General features: G+C 43.4%; 1 protein-coding gene across 4 annotated transcripts in view; it reads right to left on the reverse strand.

Annotated features, from left to right (window-relative positions):
* Positions 1-14,322, reverse strand: part of SOX13 (SRY-box transcription factor 13) — a 129,646-nt gene that overhangs the window by 48,802 nt on the left and 66,522 nt on the right. For 3 of the 4 annotated variants that reach the window (XM_063955259.1, XM_063955258.1, XM_063955261.1), the window contains 8 exons: positions 11,572-11,695; positions 8,896-8,986; positions 8,325-8,411; positions 7,904-8,076; positions 6,917-6,985; positions 6,724-6,829; positions 6,288-6,352; positions 6,043-6,205 (listed from right to left, as the gene is read on the reverse strand). In XM_063955259.1, the coding sequence (XP_063811329.1) occupies positions 6,043-6,205; positions 6,288-6,352; positions 6,724-6,829; positions 6,917-6,985; positions 7,904-8,076; positions 8,325-8,411; positions 8,896-8,986; positions 11,572-11,695 (878 nt within the window). Of the gene's footprint in view, positions 1-6,042; positions 6,206-6,287; positions 6,353-6,723; positions 6,830-6,916; positions 6,986-7,903; positions 8,077-8,324; positions 8,412-8,895; positions 8,987-11,571; positions 11,696-12,941; positions 13,050-14,322 lie in introns of those variants that run through there. The other variant, XM_063955260.1, reaches the window with a different exon arrangement.

The following is a 14,322-nucleotide window of genomic DNA, read 5'->3' on the forward strand; positions in this document are numbered from 1 at the left end:
CGCTCTTCTTGGCCAATCCGGAACCACGAGAATTGTGTTTACTCCTCGCTTTCTTATTATTCTCAGTACCTTTGGTATGAGAGGTAGAGGAGGGAACACATACACTGACCGGTACACCCACGGTGTCACTAGGGCATCCACCGCTATCGCCTGAGGGTCTCTTGACCTGGCGCAATACTTCTCTAGTTTTTTGTTTATGCGGGATGCCATCATGTCCACCTGTGGACGACCCCATTGATTTACAATCATTTGGAAGACTTCTGGATGAAGTCCCCACTCTCCTGGGTGGAGGTCGTGCCTGCTGAGAAAGTCTGCTTCCCAGTTGTCCACTCCCGGGATGAACACTGCTGACAGTGCTAGTACATGATTCTCCGCCCATCGGAGAATTTTTGTGGCTTCTGCCATCGCCGTCCTGCTTCTTGTGCCGCCCTGTCGATTCACATGGGCGACTGCCGTGATGTTGTCTGACTGGATCAGCACCGGCTGGTGTAGGAGCAGGGATTTTGCTTGACTTAGGGCATTGTAAATGGCCCTTAGTTCCAGAATATTTATGTGAAGGGCAGTCTCCTGACTTGACCATAGTCCCTGGAAATTTCTTCCCTTTGTGACTGCCCCCCAGCCTCGTAGGCTGGCATCCGTGGTCACCAGGACCCAGTCCTGTATGCCGAATCTGCGGCCCTCCAGAAGATGAGCACTGTTCAGCCACCACAGAAGAGACACCCTGGTTCGTGGAGACAGGGTTATTAAACGATGCATCTGAAGATGCGATCCGGACCACTTGTCCAACAGGTTCCACTGAAAGATTCTGGCATGGAACCTGCCGAATGGAATTGCTTCGTAAGAAGCTACCATCTTTCCCAGGACCCGCGTGCAGTGATGCACCGATACCTGTTTTGGTTTTAGGAGGTCTCTGACTAGAGAAGACAACTCCCTGGCTTTCTCCTCCGGGAGAAACACTTTTTTCTGGGCCGTGTCCAGAATCATTCCCAGGAACATTAGACGTGTCGTGGGGACCAGCTGTGACTTTGGGATATTCAGAATCCAACCGTGCTGGCTCAGCACTTCCTGAGATAGTGCTACTCCCACTAACAACTGTTCCTTGGATCGTGCCTTTATTAGGAGATCGTCCAAGTATGGGATAATTAAAACTCCCTTTTTTCGAAGGAGTATCATCATTTCCGCCATAACCTTGGTAAATACCCTCGGTGCCGTGGAGAGTCCAAACGGCAGCGTCTGGAATTGGTAATGGCAATCCTGTACCACAAATCTGAGGTACTCCTGGTGAGAATTGTAAATGGGGACATGCAGGTAAGCATCCTTGATGTCCAGGGATACCATGTAATCCCCCTCGTCCAGGCTTTCAATAACCGCCCTGAGCGATTCCATCTTGAACTTGAATTTTTTTATGTATGTGTTCAAGGACTTCAAATTTAGAATGGGTCTCACCGAACCGTCCGGTTTCGGTACCACAAATAGTGTGGAATAGTAACCCCGGCCTTGTTGAAGTAGGGGTACCTTGATTATCACCTGCTGGGAATACAGCTTGTGAATTGCCGCTAGCACTGCCTCCCTGTCTGAGGGAGCAATCGGCAAAGCGGATTTTAGGAAACGGCGGAGTGGAATCGCCTCGAATTCCAGCCTGTATCCCTGAGATACTATTTGAAGGATCCAGGGATCCACCTGTGAGCGAACCCACTGATCGCTGAAATTCCTGAGGCGGGCCCCCACCGTACCTGGCTCCGCTTGTGAAGCCCCACCGTCATGCGGCGGACTTGGAAAAGGAAGCGGGGGAGGACTTTTGTTCCTGGGAACCTGCTGTTTGCTGCAGCCTTTTTCCCCTGCCTCTGCCTCTTGACAGAAAAGACCCTCCTTTTCCCCGCTTATTTTTCTGGGATCGAAAGGACTGAACCTGATAAAATGGCGCCTTCTTAGGCTGTGAGGGGACATGGGGTAAAAATGCTGACTTCCCAGACGTTGCTGTGGAAACTAGGTCGGAAAGACCATCCCCAAATAATTCCTCCCCTTTATAAGGCAAAACTTCCATGTGCCTTTTGGAATCTGCATCTCCAGTCCACTGGCGAGTCCATAAGCATCTCCTAGCAGAGATAGATAGTGCACTTACTTTAGATGCCAGCCGGCAGATTTCCCTCTGTGCATCTCTCATGTATAAGACTGAGTCTTTTATATGGTCAATTGTTAACAGGATCGTGTCTCTGTCTAGTGTGTCAATATTTTCTGACAGGTTATCTGACCATGCAGCGGCAGCACTGCACATCCAAGCTGACGCAATTGCTGGTCTGAGTATAATGCCTGAGTGTGTATATACAGACTTCAGGATCGCCTCCTGCCTTCTATCAGCAGGTTCCTTAAGGGCGGCCGTATCCTGGGACGGTAGTGCCACCTTTTTTGACAAACGTGTGAGCGCTTTATCCACCCTCGGGGGTGTTTCCCAACGTAACCTATCCTCTGGCGGGAAAGGGAACGCCATTAGTAATTTCTTAGGAATCACCAATTTCTTATCAGGGGAAGCCCACGCTTCTTCACACACTTCATTTAATTCATCTGACGGGGGAAAAACTACAGGTAGTTTTTTCTCCCCAAACATAATACCCTTTTTTGTGGTACCTGGATGTAAATCAGAAATATTTAACACCTCTTTCATTGCCTCAATCATGCAGCGAATGGCCTTAACGGGCATTAAATTTGACTCATCGTCGTCGACACTGGCGTCAGTATCCGTGTCGACATCTACTTGTGCCACCTGAGATAACGGGCGTTTTAGAGCCCCTGATGACTTTTGAGACCCTTGGACAGGCACGAGCTGAAGACTCGGCTGTCCCACAGTCGGCATGTCGTCAAATTTTTTATGTAAGGAGTCTATACGTGCACTCATTTCTTGCCATAATACCATCCACTCAGGTGTCTGCCCCGCAGGGGGTGACATCTCTGCTAAAGGCATCTGCTCCCCCTCCACATCATTATCCTCCTCAAACATGTCGACACAGCCGTACCGACACACTCCACACACACAGGGAATGCTCAAATAGAGGACAGGACCCACAAAAGCCCTTTGGGGGGACAGAGTAAGAGTATGCCAGCACACACCAGAGCGCTATATATATATATACACAGGGACTAACTGAGTTATGTCCCTAATAGCTGCTTATACTGTATACAGTGCCAATTTTGTGCCCCCCCCCCTCTCTTTTCCCTCTTACTGTACTGTAGAAATGCAGGGAAGAGCCAGGGAGCTTCCTTCCAGCCGAGCTGTGAGGGAAAAATGGCGCCAGTGTGCTGAGGAGATAGGCTCCGCCCCTTTTCGCGGCCTATTCTCCCGCTTATTTTGGGATTCTGGCAGGGGTATTTACCTCATATATAGCCCCAAGGGCTATATATTGAGGTATTTTAGCCAGCCAAGGTGTTTTTATTGCAGCCTCAGGGCGCCCCCCCCCAGCGCCCTGCACCCTCAGTGACCGGAGTGTGAAGTGTGTATGAGGAGCAATGGCGCACAGCTGCAGTGCTGTGCGCTACCTTGGTGAAGACAGGATGTCTTCATGCCGCCGATTTTCCGGACCATCTTCCTGCTTCTGGCTCTGTCAGGGGGACGGCGGCGCGGCTCCGGGACCGAACATCAAGGCTGGGCCTGCGGTCGATCCCTCTGGAGCTAATGGTGTCCAGTAGCCTAAGAAGCCCAATCCGGCTGCAAGCAGGCGAGTTCGCTTCTTCTCCCCTTAGTCCCTCGCTGCAGTGAGTCTGTTGCCAGCAGGTCTCACTGAAAAAAACAAATTCTAAGACTATAACTTTCTAAGAGCTCAGGAGAGCCCCTAGTGTGCATCCAACCTCGGCCGGGCACGAAATCTAACTGAGGCTTGGAGGAGGGTCATAGTGGGAGGAGCCAGTGCACACCAGGTAGTCTAAGATCTTTCTAGAGTGCCCAGCCTCCTTCGGAGCCCGCTATTCCCCATGGTCCTTACGGAGTTCCCAGCATCCACTAGGACGTTAGAGAAATATTAATATTTGCCCCTTCACGCGAAGAAGTGCGGACAAGACTACCCCCAGATAAAAACTTACTGATATCCTACTGAAAAGAACACAATTCATTTTTACAGTTAAGGTGCATACACACGGTGCAATGTTTTCTTACGATTCGGCTATATAGTCAAAATCTTAAGAAATGTTAGCACATATCGCACCGTGTGTACACAGCTTGCGATACAGATGCAGGGTCGATATCGTAAGAAAAAAATAGACTGTGCAGGCAAGACAATTTTGACTCTACTGTGTACAATCTAATACATAGTATAGTGAAAATTGGCACTTAGTCAATCGCAAATAAAGATAGTCAATATCGGTGGATATGGGCTGCGGGGAGTTCAAGGGAAATTGCAAAGCCAAAATCGGCACTTAGTCAATATCTCACCGTGTGTATGCACCTTTAGTGTAAGCCTGGCCAGAAGGGGAAGACATTGGCGCAAGTTGGTCTGCTTGCAACATTGTAATATCTGTGACTAACATTCTCACTTTAAGTACAACTCAAATTTGCTAGAATAACATTACACCTTTTGGTGAGCGTAGATAATCCCAAGTATTTATAGTTTGATATACATTTTTTTTTTTTTTAGTTATTTATATAGCACACACATATTCCACAGCAGTTTATACAGACTACGTATTTGGCCATTCACATCAGTCGCTGGCCCAATGGAGCTCACAATCTATATTGCTTACCATATACACACACACACACACACACACACACACACACACACACACTAGGGTAAATTTTCGTTGATATATTTTTGTATTGTGGAAGGAAACCAAAGTATCTTGAGGAAACCCATGCAAGCAGTTGGAGAATATACAAACTCCACACTGTTAGGGCTGTGGTGGGAGTCTAACCCAACTGCTGTGAGGCAGTAATACTATCCAGTACACCAAACCAATAATAGAATGTCTTGTCCCTAGAGAAGTGCCTGCAACCAAGAAGAACCAAAGGCCATAGCTGTCTGCACAATGGTGGTCATTCCGAGTTGATCGCTCGTTATTTTTTTTTCGCAACGGAGCGATTAGTCGCTAATGCGCAATGTCCGCAGTGCGACTGCGCCAAGTAAATTTGCTATTAAGTTAGGTATTTTACTCACGGCATTACAGGGTTTTTTCTTCGTTCTGGTGATCGTAGTGTGATTGACAGGAAGTGGGTGTTTCTGGGCGGAAACTGACCGTTTTATGGGAGTGTGCGAAAAAACGCTGCCGTTTCTGGGAAAAACGCGGGAGTGGCTGGAGAAACGGGGGAGTGTCTGGGCGAACGCTGGGTGTGTTTGTGGCGTCAAACCAGGAACGAAACTGACTGAACTGATCGCAGTGGCAGAGTAAGTCTCGAGCTACTCAGAAACTGCTAAGAACTGTCCATTCGCAAATCTGCTAATCTTTTGTTCGCAAATCTACTATGCTAAGATTCACTCCCAGTAGGCGGCGGCTTAGCGTGTGCAAAGCTGCTAAAAGCAGCTTGCGAGCGAACAACTCGGAATGACCACCAATGTGCAGTTGTGGGAGCTGACCAATACCAAAGTGACCTCAGTGCTGCGAGGCAGTAATGGTTAAGGTAACCATTACACCAACCGTGTTGCCCATAAAATGTATAATCCTACTAAAGGTCTGTCAAGCAGCTGTACAGTAGGAGTAGGAAAGAGGCCCTGCACCCCCCACCCGCCACTGGCTGCCTGAATGACACAACCTCTCTTATCCCCAGTACTGTTTGGATGCACTGAACTGTCTTGTCTGATCCGCTGGTGAAGCCAGCCCCTCTGCTTACCAGTGCAGTCCTAAAAGTAAGTGCCGGAGAAGGCCAAGACCTTATTAAATACAGAAAAGGGCAATCAAAGCAATATTCCTTGAAAATGAGAAACTCCAGTGGAAATCCTACTTCTTACCAGTTTTGAAGAGAGCTACAACAATGTACCCCAAGTGCCGGCTGCTGACAAGGTTCTAGTATAGTGAATATGGTAGAGTGCTATATAAATAACTGGTAATAAATAAACATACCAAGCGGTAGATTAGTCCTTGGTGGGCTGGGCGCATGATCTCTGCTGCTTCCCCCACCATTGCAACCTCCTGGGGATTGTTTTAAAGCTGGAGAGTTCCTGGAGGTAGGAGATGGCTCAGAGCCTTTCAGTTTGGCTGTCAGATTCAGAGGCTGCGATGTTTCCTGGGTACAGAGAAGAAGATCAGAATATTCATTTACTGCACAATTTACATTTTCCTTCCGATGCTGTACTGTAACACTTTACCTGTTTTCCAGAAGACGGAGCTCTTGGTGGAGTCGGATTATGAAGCATCTGCATGGGATATTCCACTGTAATTATACAAATAGAACATACTTAAACAAAGAGTCACTTATGACAGCAATAATATTAATAGTGATAATACTCCACTGAATTTCCTCTATAATAATTCCTTGATCTATTTACACATTTCCATTAAATTTTACTTTCATATTTAACCTGGTTTACATCATATTCAATTTGAAAATATTAAATATTTATTTGTAAAAACTCAAACGGTTAGATCTAATTCTCTAATACATCTTCACTTACATATGATTAACTTAGAAAAGCCACCCTTGCTCTATAAATGCCACAATCCACTGTACTACACTGCAGGGACGCTGTTGTTGATTATTCATACATTTTGTACTGGTTAAAGAGAAAGCTATTCTGCACTCACCTGGCTTGCAAGAAATGGGCTGCATAAGAGGTGAGATTTGGGGATCCGAGGAAACAGCCTGAGCAGAAGGGAATGCAGGAATCATCACATAGGGCATGTTTACTTGCTGCAAAAACCAAAGAAAAAAATGTATGAGGGACTTTCTAATATTAGAGCAATACATAAAGTTTAAATAAACAACTGAAACAGACACCTGAATTTGCTGCTGTAACACATTGATTTTGTGCTGCTGCTGGATAAGCTGCTGCTGCTGTTTGGCAATCTGTACAGAAAAAAATAAATGGATGATAAACACTACAATTCACATAATGTGTAAACCCATATCAAAACTACTCACAATAAGGCAACACACACCAAAAAAAAAAAAACCCAGTATAAAGAATACTTAAACAATTCAAAGTAGGAAGTCTGTACACAAGGCTGGTCTGGCCCACAGGTACACAGGGGAAATCCACGGTGGACCCTATCCCCCTTCCTCTAATACTGGGTACTCACTAGAACGATGTGTACCCGGACAATATGGCGGCCGACATATCATATCCGAGGTACTCATGAGAACGATGTAACGAAGAGCAGGACGATCCCTTGTTTTGTCCTTCATTACACTGCATGGTGCCACATGCGATATTGTCCAGTTGTCAGTGTGAAACAATTAACCAGTGAGCATCGCCAATGACCGTGCAGATTGGCCATAAACACTGAACGATCCAGCCGATATTGCTCCACTGTGTACCCACCTTAAGGGTCAAAATGTTGATCTACTTCAGGATCAGAACCTTAGTGGAGCAGTATTATGGATGAACTTGGGTGCTTGGTTTGTTTCAGCCCTCCTACCACGTTGGGGGTTATTTGGGTCAATTATAAAGGTCCCCTGTTCTTTGCAGGCTGACTGAGTTCTGTAATGGTTGGTCATATCCTATAACTCCTAAGCTAGGGCCCTTGCTACTGCATTCCTTGGTAGACCCTTCGTGTCCCAGCCCTAATCGGTCTTCACATGTACAGTTTAATATCTCAGGGCACAATAGCTTCTACAAAACAGACACTACTGTGTTTGCAGTATGGAATTTAGACTGAGGGGCCGGGACTAATGTGAATGATTATATATTCTCTGTAGCACTTTGCGTATTTGATTGGCACTTTAGAAATAAACTATAAAATAATATTTAATTTTTCTCCTTACCTGCTCCTGCTGTTGCCTTGCAAGCTCCATCTGTTGTTGTTGCTTCTCCAACAACATGGCTGCCATGTTCCTATGCTCAGAGTGTGCACTAAGCAACTGGTCCCTTAGCCCTGCTAGCTGGCGAATCATGAGCAACAGCTGCAGCTCCTTCTCTGCCAGGCTCTCCTGGGTACCTATAGGCATGATGAGAGTCAATGTACAAGCGGCCATCACATGCACATTTAAACACACTGCACAGAAAAAACATTACTGATTAAGATAAACATGAAATCCGTAAGTCATATGTCCTTATTGGGATACACTTCAAAATCACAGAATTTGTTTGTAGGAGTCAGAAGGCGGCAGCAATTATAAGACACCACAGAACACTAAGTGGAATGCACAAATTCTGTAGTAGTTTAGCAGTGAGGGAATTACACACCTTTCACATCTTTGTTGTCTATTGTTCCATATCCCAAGAGTCTGTCCTTCCAGTCACTTGATAACAGCTTCTCTAGAGCAGGCATCGCTGTGGGGTAGAGAGAAGCTATTAATAACAGTATAGGAAGCATTGGTACAAACTACATGTGTGTTTTGTAGACAAGTGCTGCAACTCCATCTACAGATGGTCACTCCGTTACATTATAGACACATTTCACAATAAAAATATGATATCCAGAGAACAAGAGCTGAAGCATATGTACTAGAACTTTTTGTATGGCTGGATACTTGCAAAAGGAAATAATGTTTTGCAAATGTATAAAATAAGCAGGAATGGCTGTCCCGTCGGACATGCGCAGCAGCAGCTGGCACTTGCTCCACCCACCAAGTGAGGAGACGTCTGCAGGTAAGATAAGACCAGAGGGTCGAGACGAGAGAGGAGTTACCCTGCGAATGATGGGTCACAAATCCTAGTACATAATGAGCTACCCTAATTATTTTCAGATTTAATTAATGGAAATTTAGTAGTTACAAAAAAATTTTTTTTTGAGAGCATGGGTCAGTAATATTACCATCTCTCATTGTTCTGCTTAGTTCCAGACTTTCTTGGCGACCATTAGAAACAGGAGCACTATTCTGAGGTTCTGTCTGGTAAGATGTATCCTGGGTAGACAGAAAGGAAGTCGAAACAAGAAAGTCATTAAAATCCATCAAGGCCAGAAAATAATCAAAAGTGTATATACGAGTACAGGTTGAGTATCCCTTAACCAAAATGCTTGGGACCAGAGGTATTTTGGATATGGGATTTTTCCGTATTTTGGAATAATTGCATACCATAATGAGATATCATGGTGATGGGACCTAAATCTAAGCACAGAATGCTTTTATGTTACATATACACCTTATACACACATCCTGAAGGTCATTTTAGCCAATATTTTTTATAACTTTGTGCATTAAACAAAGTGTGTGTACATTCACAGAATTCACTTATGTTTCATATACACCTTATACACACAGCCTGAAGGTCATTTAATACAATATTTTTAATAACTGTGTATTAAACAAAGTTTGTGCACATTGAGCCATCAGAAAACAAAGGTTTCACTATCTCACTCAAAAAAGTCCGTATTTCGGAATATTCCGTATTTCGGAATATTTGGATATGGGATACTCAACCTGTTATATCATAATATATACACCATCAGCTATAACATTAAAACCCTTGCCTTCTTAATTTCTTATACAACTGAAAATAATTGTTAGAGCATAAAGTGTCTGCATATGTGTATACAGGGGGATAGTGGTAACATCAGGACACTTTCTAGGTCTGGACTCTAGGTGGCACTGCTGCATACAGAATGGAAAAACTAAGTATATCAGGCCCAAATTATCCACTTATTTACCTATTATTATGTATGCCAATTTTAAAACACTACATGATACATCACATTATTCAGTTACATATGAATATATTGAAAACATATTTCTCCTGGTTTAAAGTAAAACAATAGTCCCTGTTGTGTATTGTTATTACTTGAGACACATATCAGTTCAAAAACAGTTTCCATTTAATAAATAACTTAAAAATAATCTTTATCTCATTTATTGCTATATAAAGCAATAAATTCCCAACCCTTTGCCCCTAAATACACATGTACTAAACAATACCTGTAAAATACAGTGATGGTTATTAACTATATTTGAGAGTCAACTGTTTTTTGCAAAGATATCCTTTAATAGTTTTAATATTGGAATTGCCTATGCAAACTGTACCAAACCTTCCCCACGAATTTGCCAGGTCATGGTTTGACAAAACTAGAATGATGTTGTCCATGGGCATAACTATAGTGGGTGCAAGGGGTGCAATTGCTATGGCTCTGGACCCAAGTCATAAAATTGCATACTGTAATGTGGAGGGCACTATATTGTTACATAATAAGAACTGGGGCACTATAATGTGGCATAATATGAACTGGGGACACTATGGGGTATATTTAATTAAAGTCGGATCCATTCCGACATGTATTTGTCGGAATGGATCCAACAACCCCTATTCAATCCCATCTAAAATTCGACTTTTTCAAGTCGAATTTAGATGGGACCCAGAGGAGGAGAGGGGGGTGAGCCGCGGGGAAACAGCCGGCGGCAGCCAGAGGAGATCTGCAGCAGGATGTCACTCAGCCGCCCGACCTCACGGCAGCTTCCACCCGGCTCCAGCAGCGTGCTGGACCCGGGTGGAAGCTGCCGTGAGGTCGGGCGGGTGAGTGACATCCAGCTGCAGCGCTACTGTAGCGCGGATCTCCTCTGGCTGCCGCCGGCTGTCCCCACATCTCCCTGCGGCCCCCCCCCCCTCGCCTCCTCCGGGTCCGCATCTCAGTCCGACATCATTTTGATGTCGGACTGAGATGGTCGAAAAGGGGGCCAAAACCTGTCAGATTTGGCCCCATTTTCGATATTAACACGTGGATCGGCAGCTATTCCACCGATCCACGTGCTTTTCGACAAGTTGAATTTATCGACTTGTCGAAAAAATTTGCAAAATATTTAATATGTCGAATCTGGATTCGACCAAAAAAAGTTGAAAACTGCCGTCTTTTCAACAGACGGCAGTTTTTGACCTCAATTGAATATACCCCTGTGTCATAATATGAAATAATGTGTACTGGCAGCTCTACCCTGTGACATAATGTAAAACTAGGGAACTACGATGGTTCATAAAATAAACTAGGGCACTACTATGGGGCATAATATTAACTGGGCCACTAATGGTTTGGAAAATGAACTATGGCACAATTATCGGGCATAAAATAACTACCGTGGAGAGGAAACTTTCAATAAGCAAGGGGATGGGGGCCTCTACAATATGTTGCTTTGGGGCCCACAAAGTTCTGGTTACACCCCTGATGTGGTCACTTGGTGCTCAAACCTGAATAGGCTGATAAGTAGGACAGATCTTTCATTAGGCAAAATTAGCTATTGATTTGTTGCAAGTCACTTTGGCCTGCCACATGCAATGACTTTGGAACAATTTGCTCTAAATGACTTGTCCAAACCTCTGCACGCATAGCGCCTGCTTACTATTATCTGACATACTGTATATGCAGTATGTATGAACAGGTCTTGCTCCTCTTTTAAGTACCATTATACTAAAGTAATTACATCACTACTATTACAAGGAAGACAGTTTTGCCAGTATGTTTTTTCATCTCACTGCCTTTCCAGAGTCATATTGTATTGTAACCCACCTGAGGAGAGGAGTCCTGTTTGAAAGAGGTTGAACTACTCATATGTTGGAAAATGTTCTCTTTACAATCTTCCTCCATCTTTCTATAGGCCCCTGATGGAGAAACTTGCACCTTCAAGGACAGACTGCAATATAGTACATAAGGGTTACAGTCAAACAGGCTTATTTACTAACAAGTAACATGCAGGATGTTACAGCAGTCAAACAATCAAGCATGTACTAAGTTAGTCAATGCTTACTGCTCACTGAGAATTTGCAGTTTGTTTTAAAGAAGTGTGATATTTAACCATTATATTGCCATCACAGAATACTTAGGCTTCTGGTTTATTTCTGCATCATACACATTGTTGAACATTGTATTTTTTGCTTATGATAAGAAAAGACCTAAGAAAATAATTCACAGAACTTAATGCACCTGGAAAATAAAGTATGAAGAATAGAAACAGGCCACTGACTAAGAGAAGTGGGATGCATGGAAAATATTAAACAAAAAGTAAAGTGTAGTAATAGAAGACACTTTGTCCTAAATTATTTCTTGGCAGGAGCAAGCTTTTCAACCATTGCCTAGCAATTTGTGGGCACTGCAGAACTCGCAGGGTAAATCACCATAGCAGTTGTCTTATTAATAAATACATTACTATGTGCTGCACTGATTATTTCTAGAACAAAAATAAATGAAGACTGACTGAATTCTACCTAGAAATGGGGTGTATTTTCCAGCAGTAACGACATGTCACAACATAACCAAAGTTATAGCATGGCCAGGGAGAAAAGTCAAATGAAAAAGGAAGGAAATCCACAGTTCAAAGTTAACACTTACTGTAAAGTGTAGACCATGAAAGGAAATGAGAAATAATAAGTAAATGAACATAGAGCTGAGCGGTGTGAAGTGGAAGGCTGTACAGAATTCACACAGTCTCCAATGCGCATGGTATCCAGGCATTTACTGAAATGTGTTTGCTCTCTCAGTTCTGCAGAGCATTACTCCATATTAACACTTTCACCTTTGCATGGAGCCTGACAAGCCAAAAACATTGCTGGCATAAAAGTGGCGAGAGTGCAAAAGCCTCTCACTGGAGGGAAGGCAGGGAGAGGCCACTCAGCAGGGGGCAGAGGAAGCAGAACAATGGACGGACAAACCAACAAAGGAAGTATGACAAGGACACAATGGGGCATTGTAATAGTGTTCCGCTGCCAGGAACCTGCATACTCACAGACATATATCATTTAACCACATATACCTACAACACATGCCTCTCACACCTATATTTATATCTAAACAAATGACAGATACAAACACAACCATAGCAGCTCCATATAAATACATGTACATTTATAGTCCCCCATAAAAGCTCTGTTTATTCATATTACCGTTGCTATCTTTTAATCTTATTTGCTTGTTCCTCTCTTCCTTCTCTCCATTTTTCTCTCCCTCCCCCTACCAATCAGGTCTGTTCCTGCCCTGCAGTTTGCTGTGGGGACTCTGCCTTTGCTAAGGATGGCATTGTTAGAGTACAATGACTGCCCCCACCCTCACTCCACGCACTGAGCCTCTCCCACATTCCTCACACTCGGCCGCTGATCACCAGGGAAGGGAAAACACAAGGGACAATATACAACCACCTTGTTAATAACTGCATTTAAAAGAAAGAAAAAAAAAGTTGTACATTCTTTTCTTTGCTCAATGCAAAGGTGTTTACTATTCATGATCTGTAAATTATTCTCTGCACTGTGTACCTGTACACCAATGGTATCTCTATGTTCACAAAGTCTCACCAAATTCCCACATATATTGTATTAAATATGAGAAAATGAGTAATTATTTAATTATGTTTTATTTTCTCTGCAGGCAAATGGCCTACAAATAATAAAGTATCTGCACACTTTTCTATTTAATCTGTAACGATGGCCATTTGGCTGTGTAGTATACAACCAATTAACACACCACTCTTCTATTGCCTCCATTTTAGTATTGAAAGGCCACACATGCGTGAACAAAATAAGTCAGATTCAAAAGTAATCCATAAACATGTCAATATGTGGACAGGGATGCACCATTTTACAACGCATATAAGCCACATGTTGTATTCTACAATTCAAAAGTCCTGATACCAGAAAATGGTAAAAGTAATAGTAAATGCACACATGGCACACTTCCCACATTCCACAGGTGTCCTTAATGTTAAAATCAGATATGAGTTAAAAAGAAATGCAGTGCTAGATAAAAGCACAACAACATGTGTGCATAAATGCATTTGGAGACCATATGTGGACCTATTACTTTAGGTTTCTGGGTGCACTGACTGTTCAAAGAAAAATAAGGCAGAAGTGACAGATGAAGCTTCTGTATATACAAGCAATCATCTGCTTACCACCTCAGAACTCTTCCAATGCTTGCAGGAAGGCGCTCTTGAAAGTTTCTCGATAAAATATTTGTAAACAGTTAATGAACTAGAACGGTTACTACAAAAAGGCGTAAGTTCAGTGTAGATGATACCAAATAACACCACAATAAGGTATTCTATGTATAAACACTTTCTCAAATGTACTTGCATACTAGTTAAGGGGGGAAGGGGGGAGTCTAAGAACATAAAAGTAAAGATGACAAGCTGACCATAAACAGGGTGAATTATACCTTTGGTTTATTTTAGATCCAAAAAGAAATTTCTTGTGGTTAATGGGCCTAATTCAGATATGGTTGCGAAGCGGCTGAATTGCGCAAGTCGATGTTTTCTTACTGCGAATGCGTCTG

The sequence above is a fragment of the Pseudophryne corroboree genome, chromosome 2 (assembly GCF_028390025.1).
Source record: "Pseudophryne corroboree isolate aPseCor3 chromosome 2, aPseCor3.hap2, whole genome shotgun sequence".
Taxonomy (NCBI): domain Eukaryota; kingdom Metazoa; phylum Chordata; class Amphibia; order Anura; family Myobatrachidae; genus Pseudophryne; species Pseudophryne corroboree.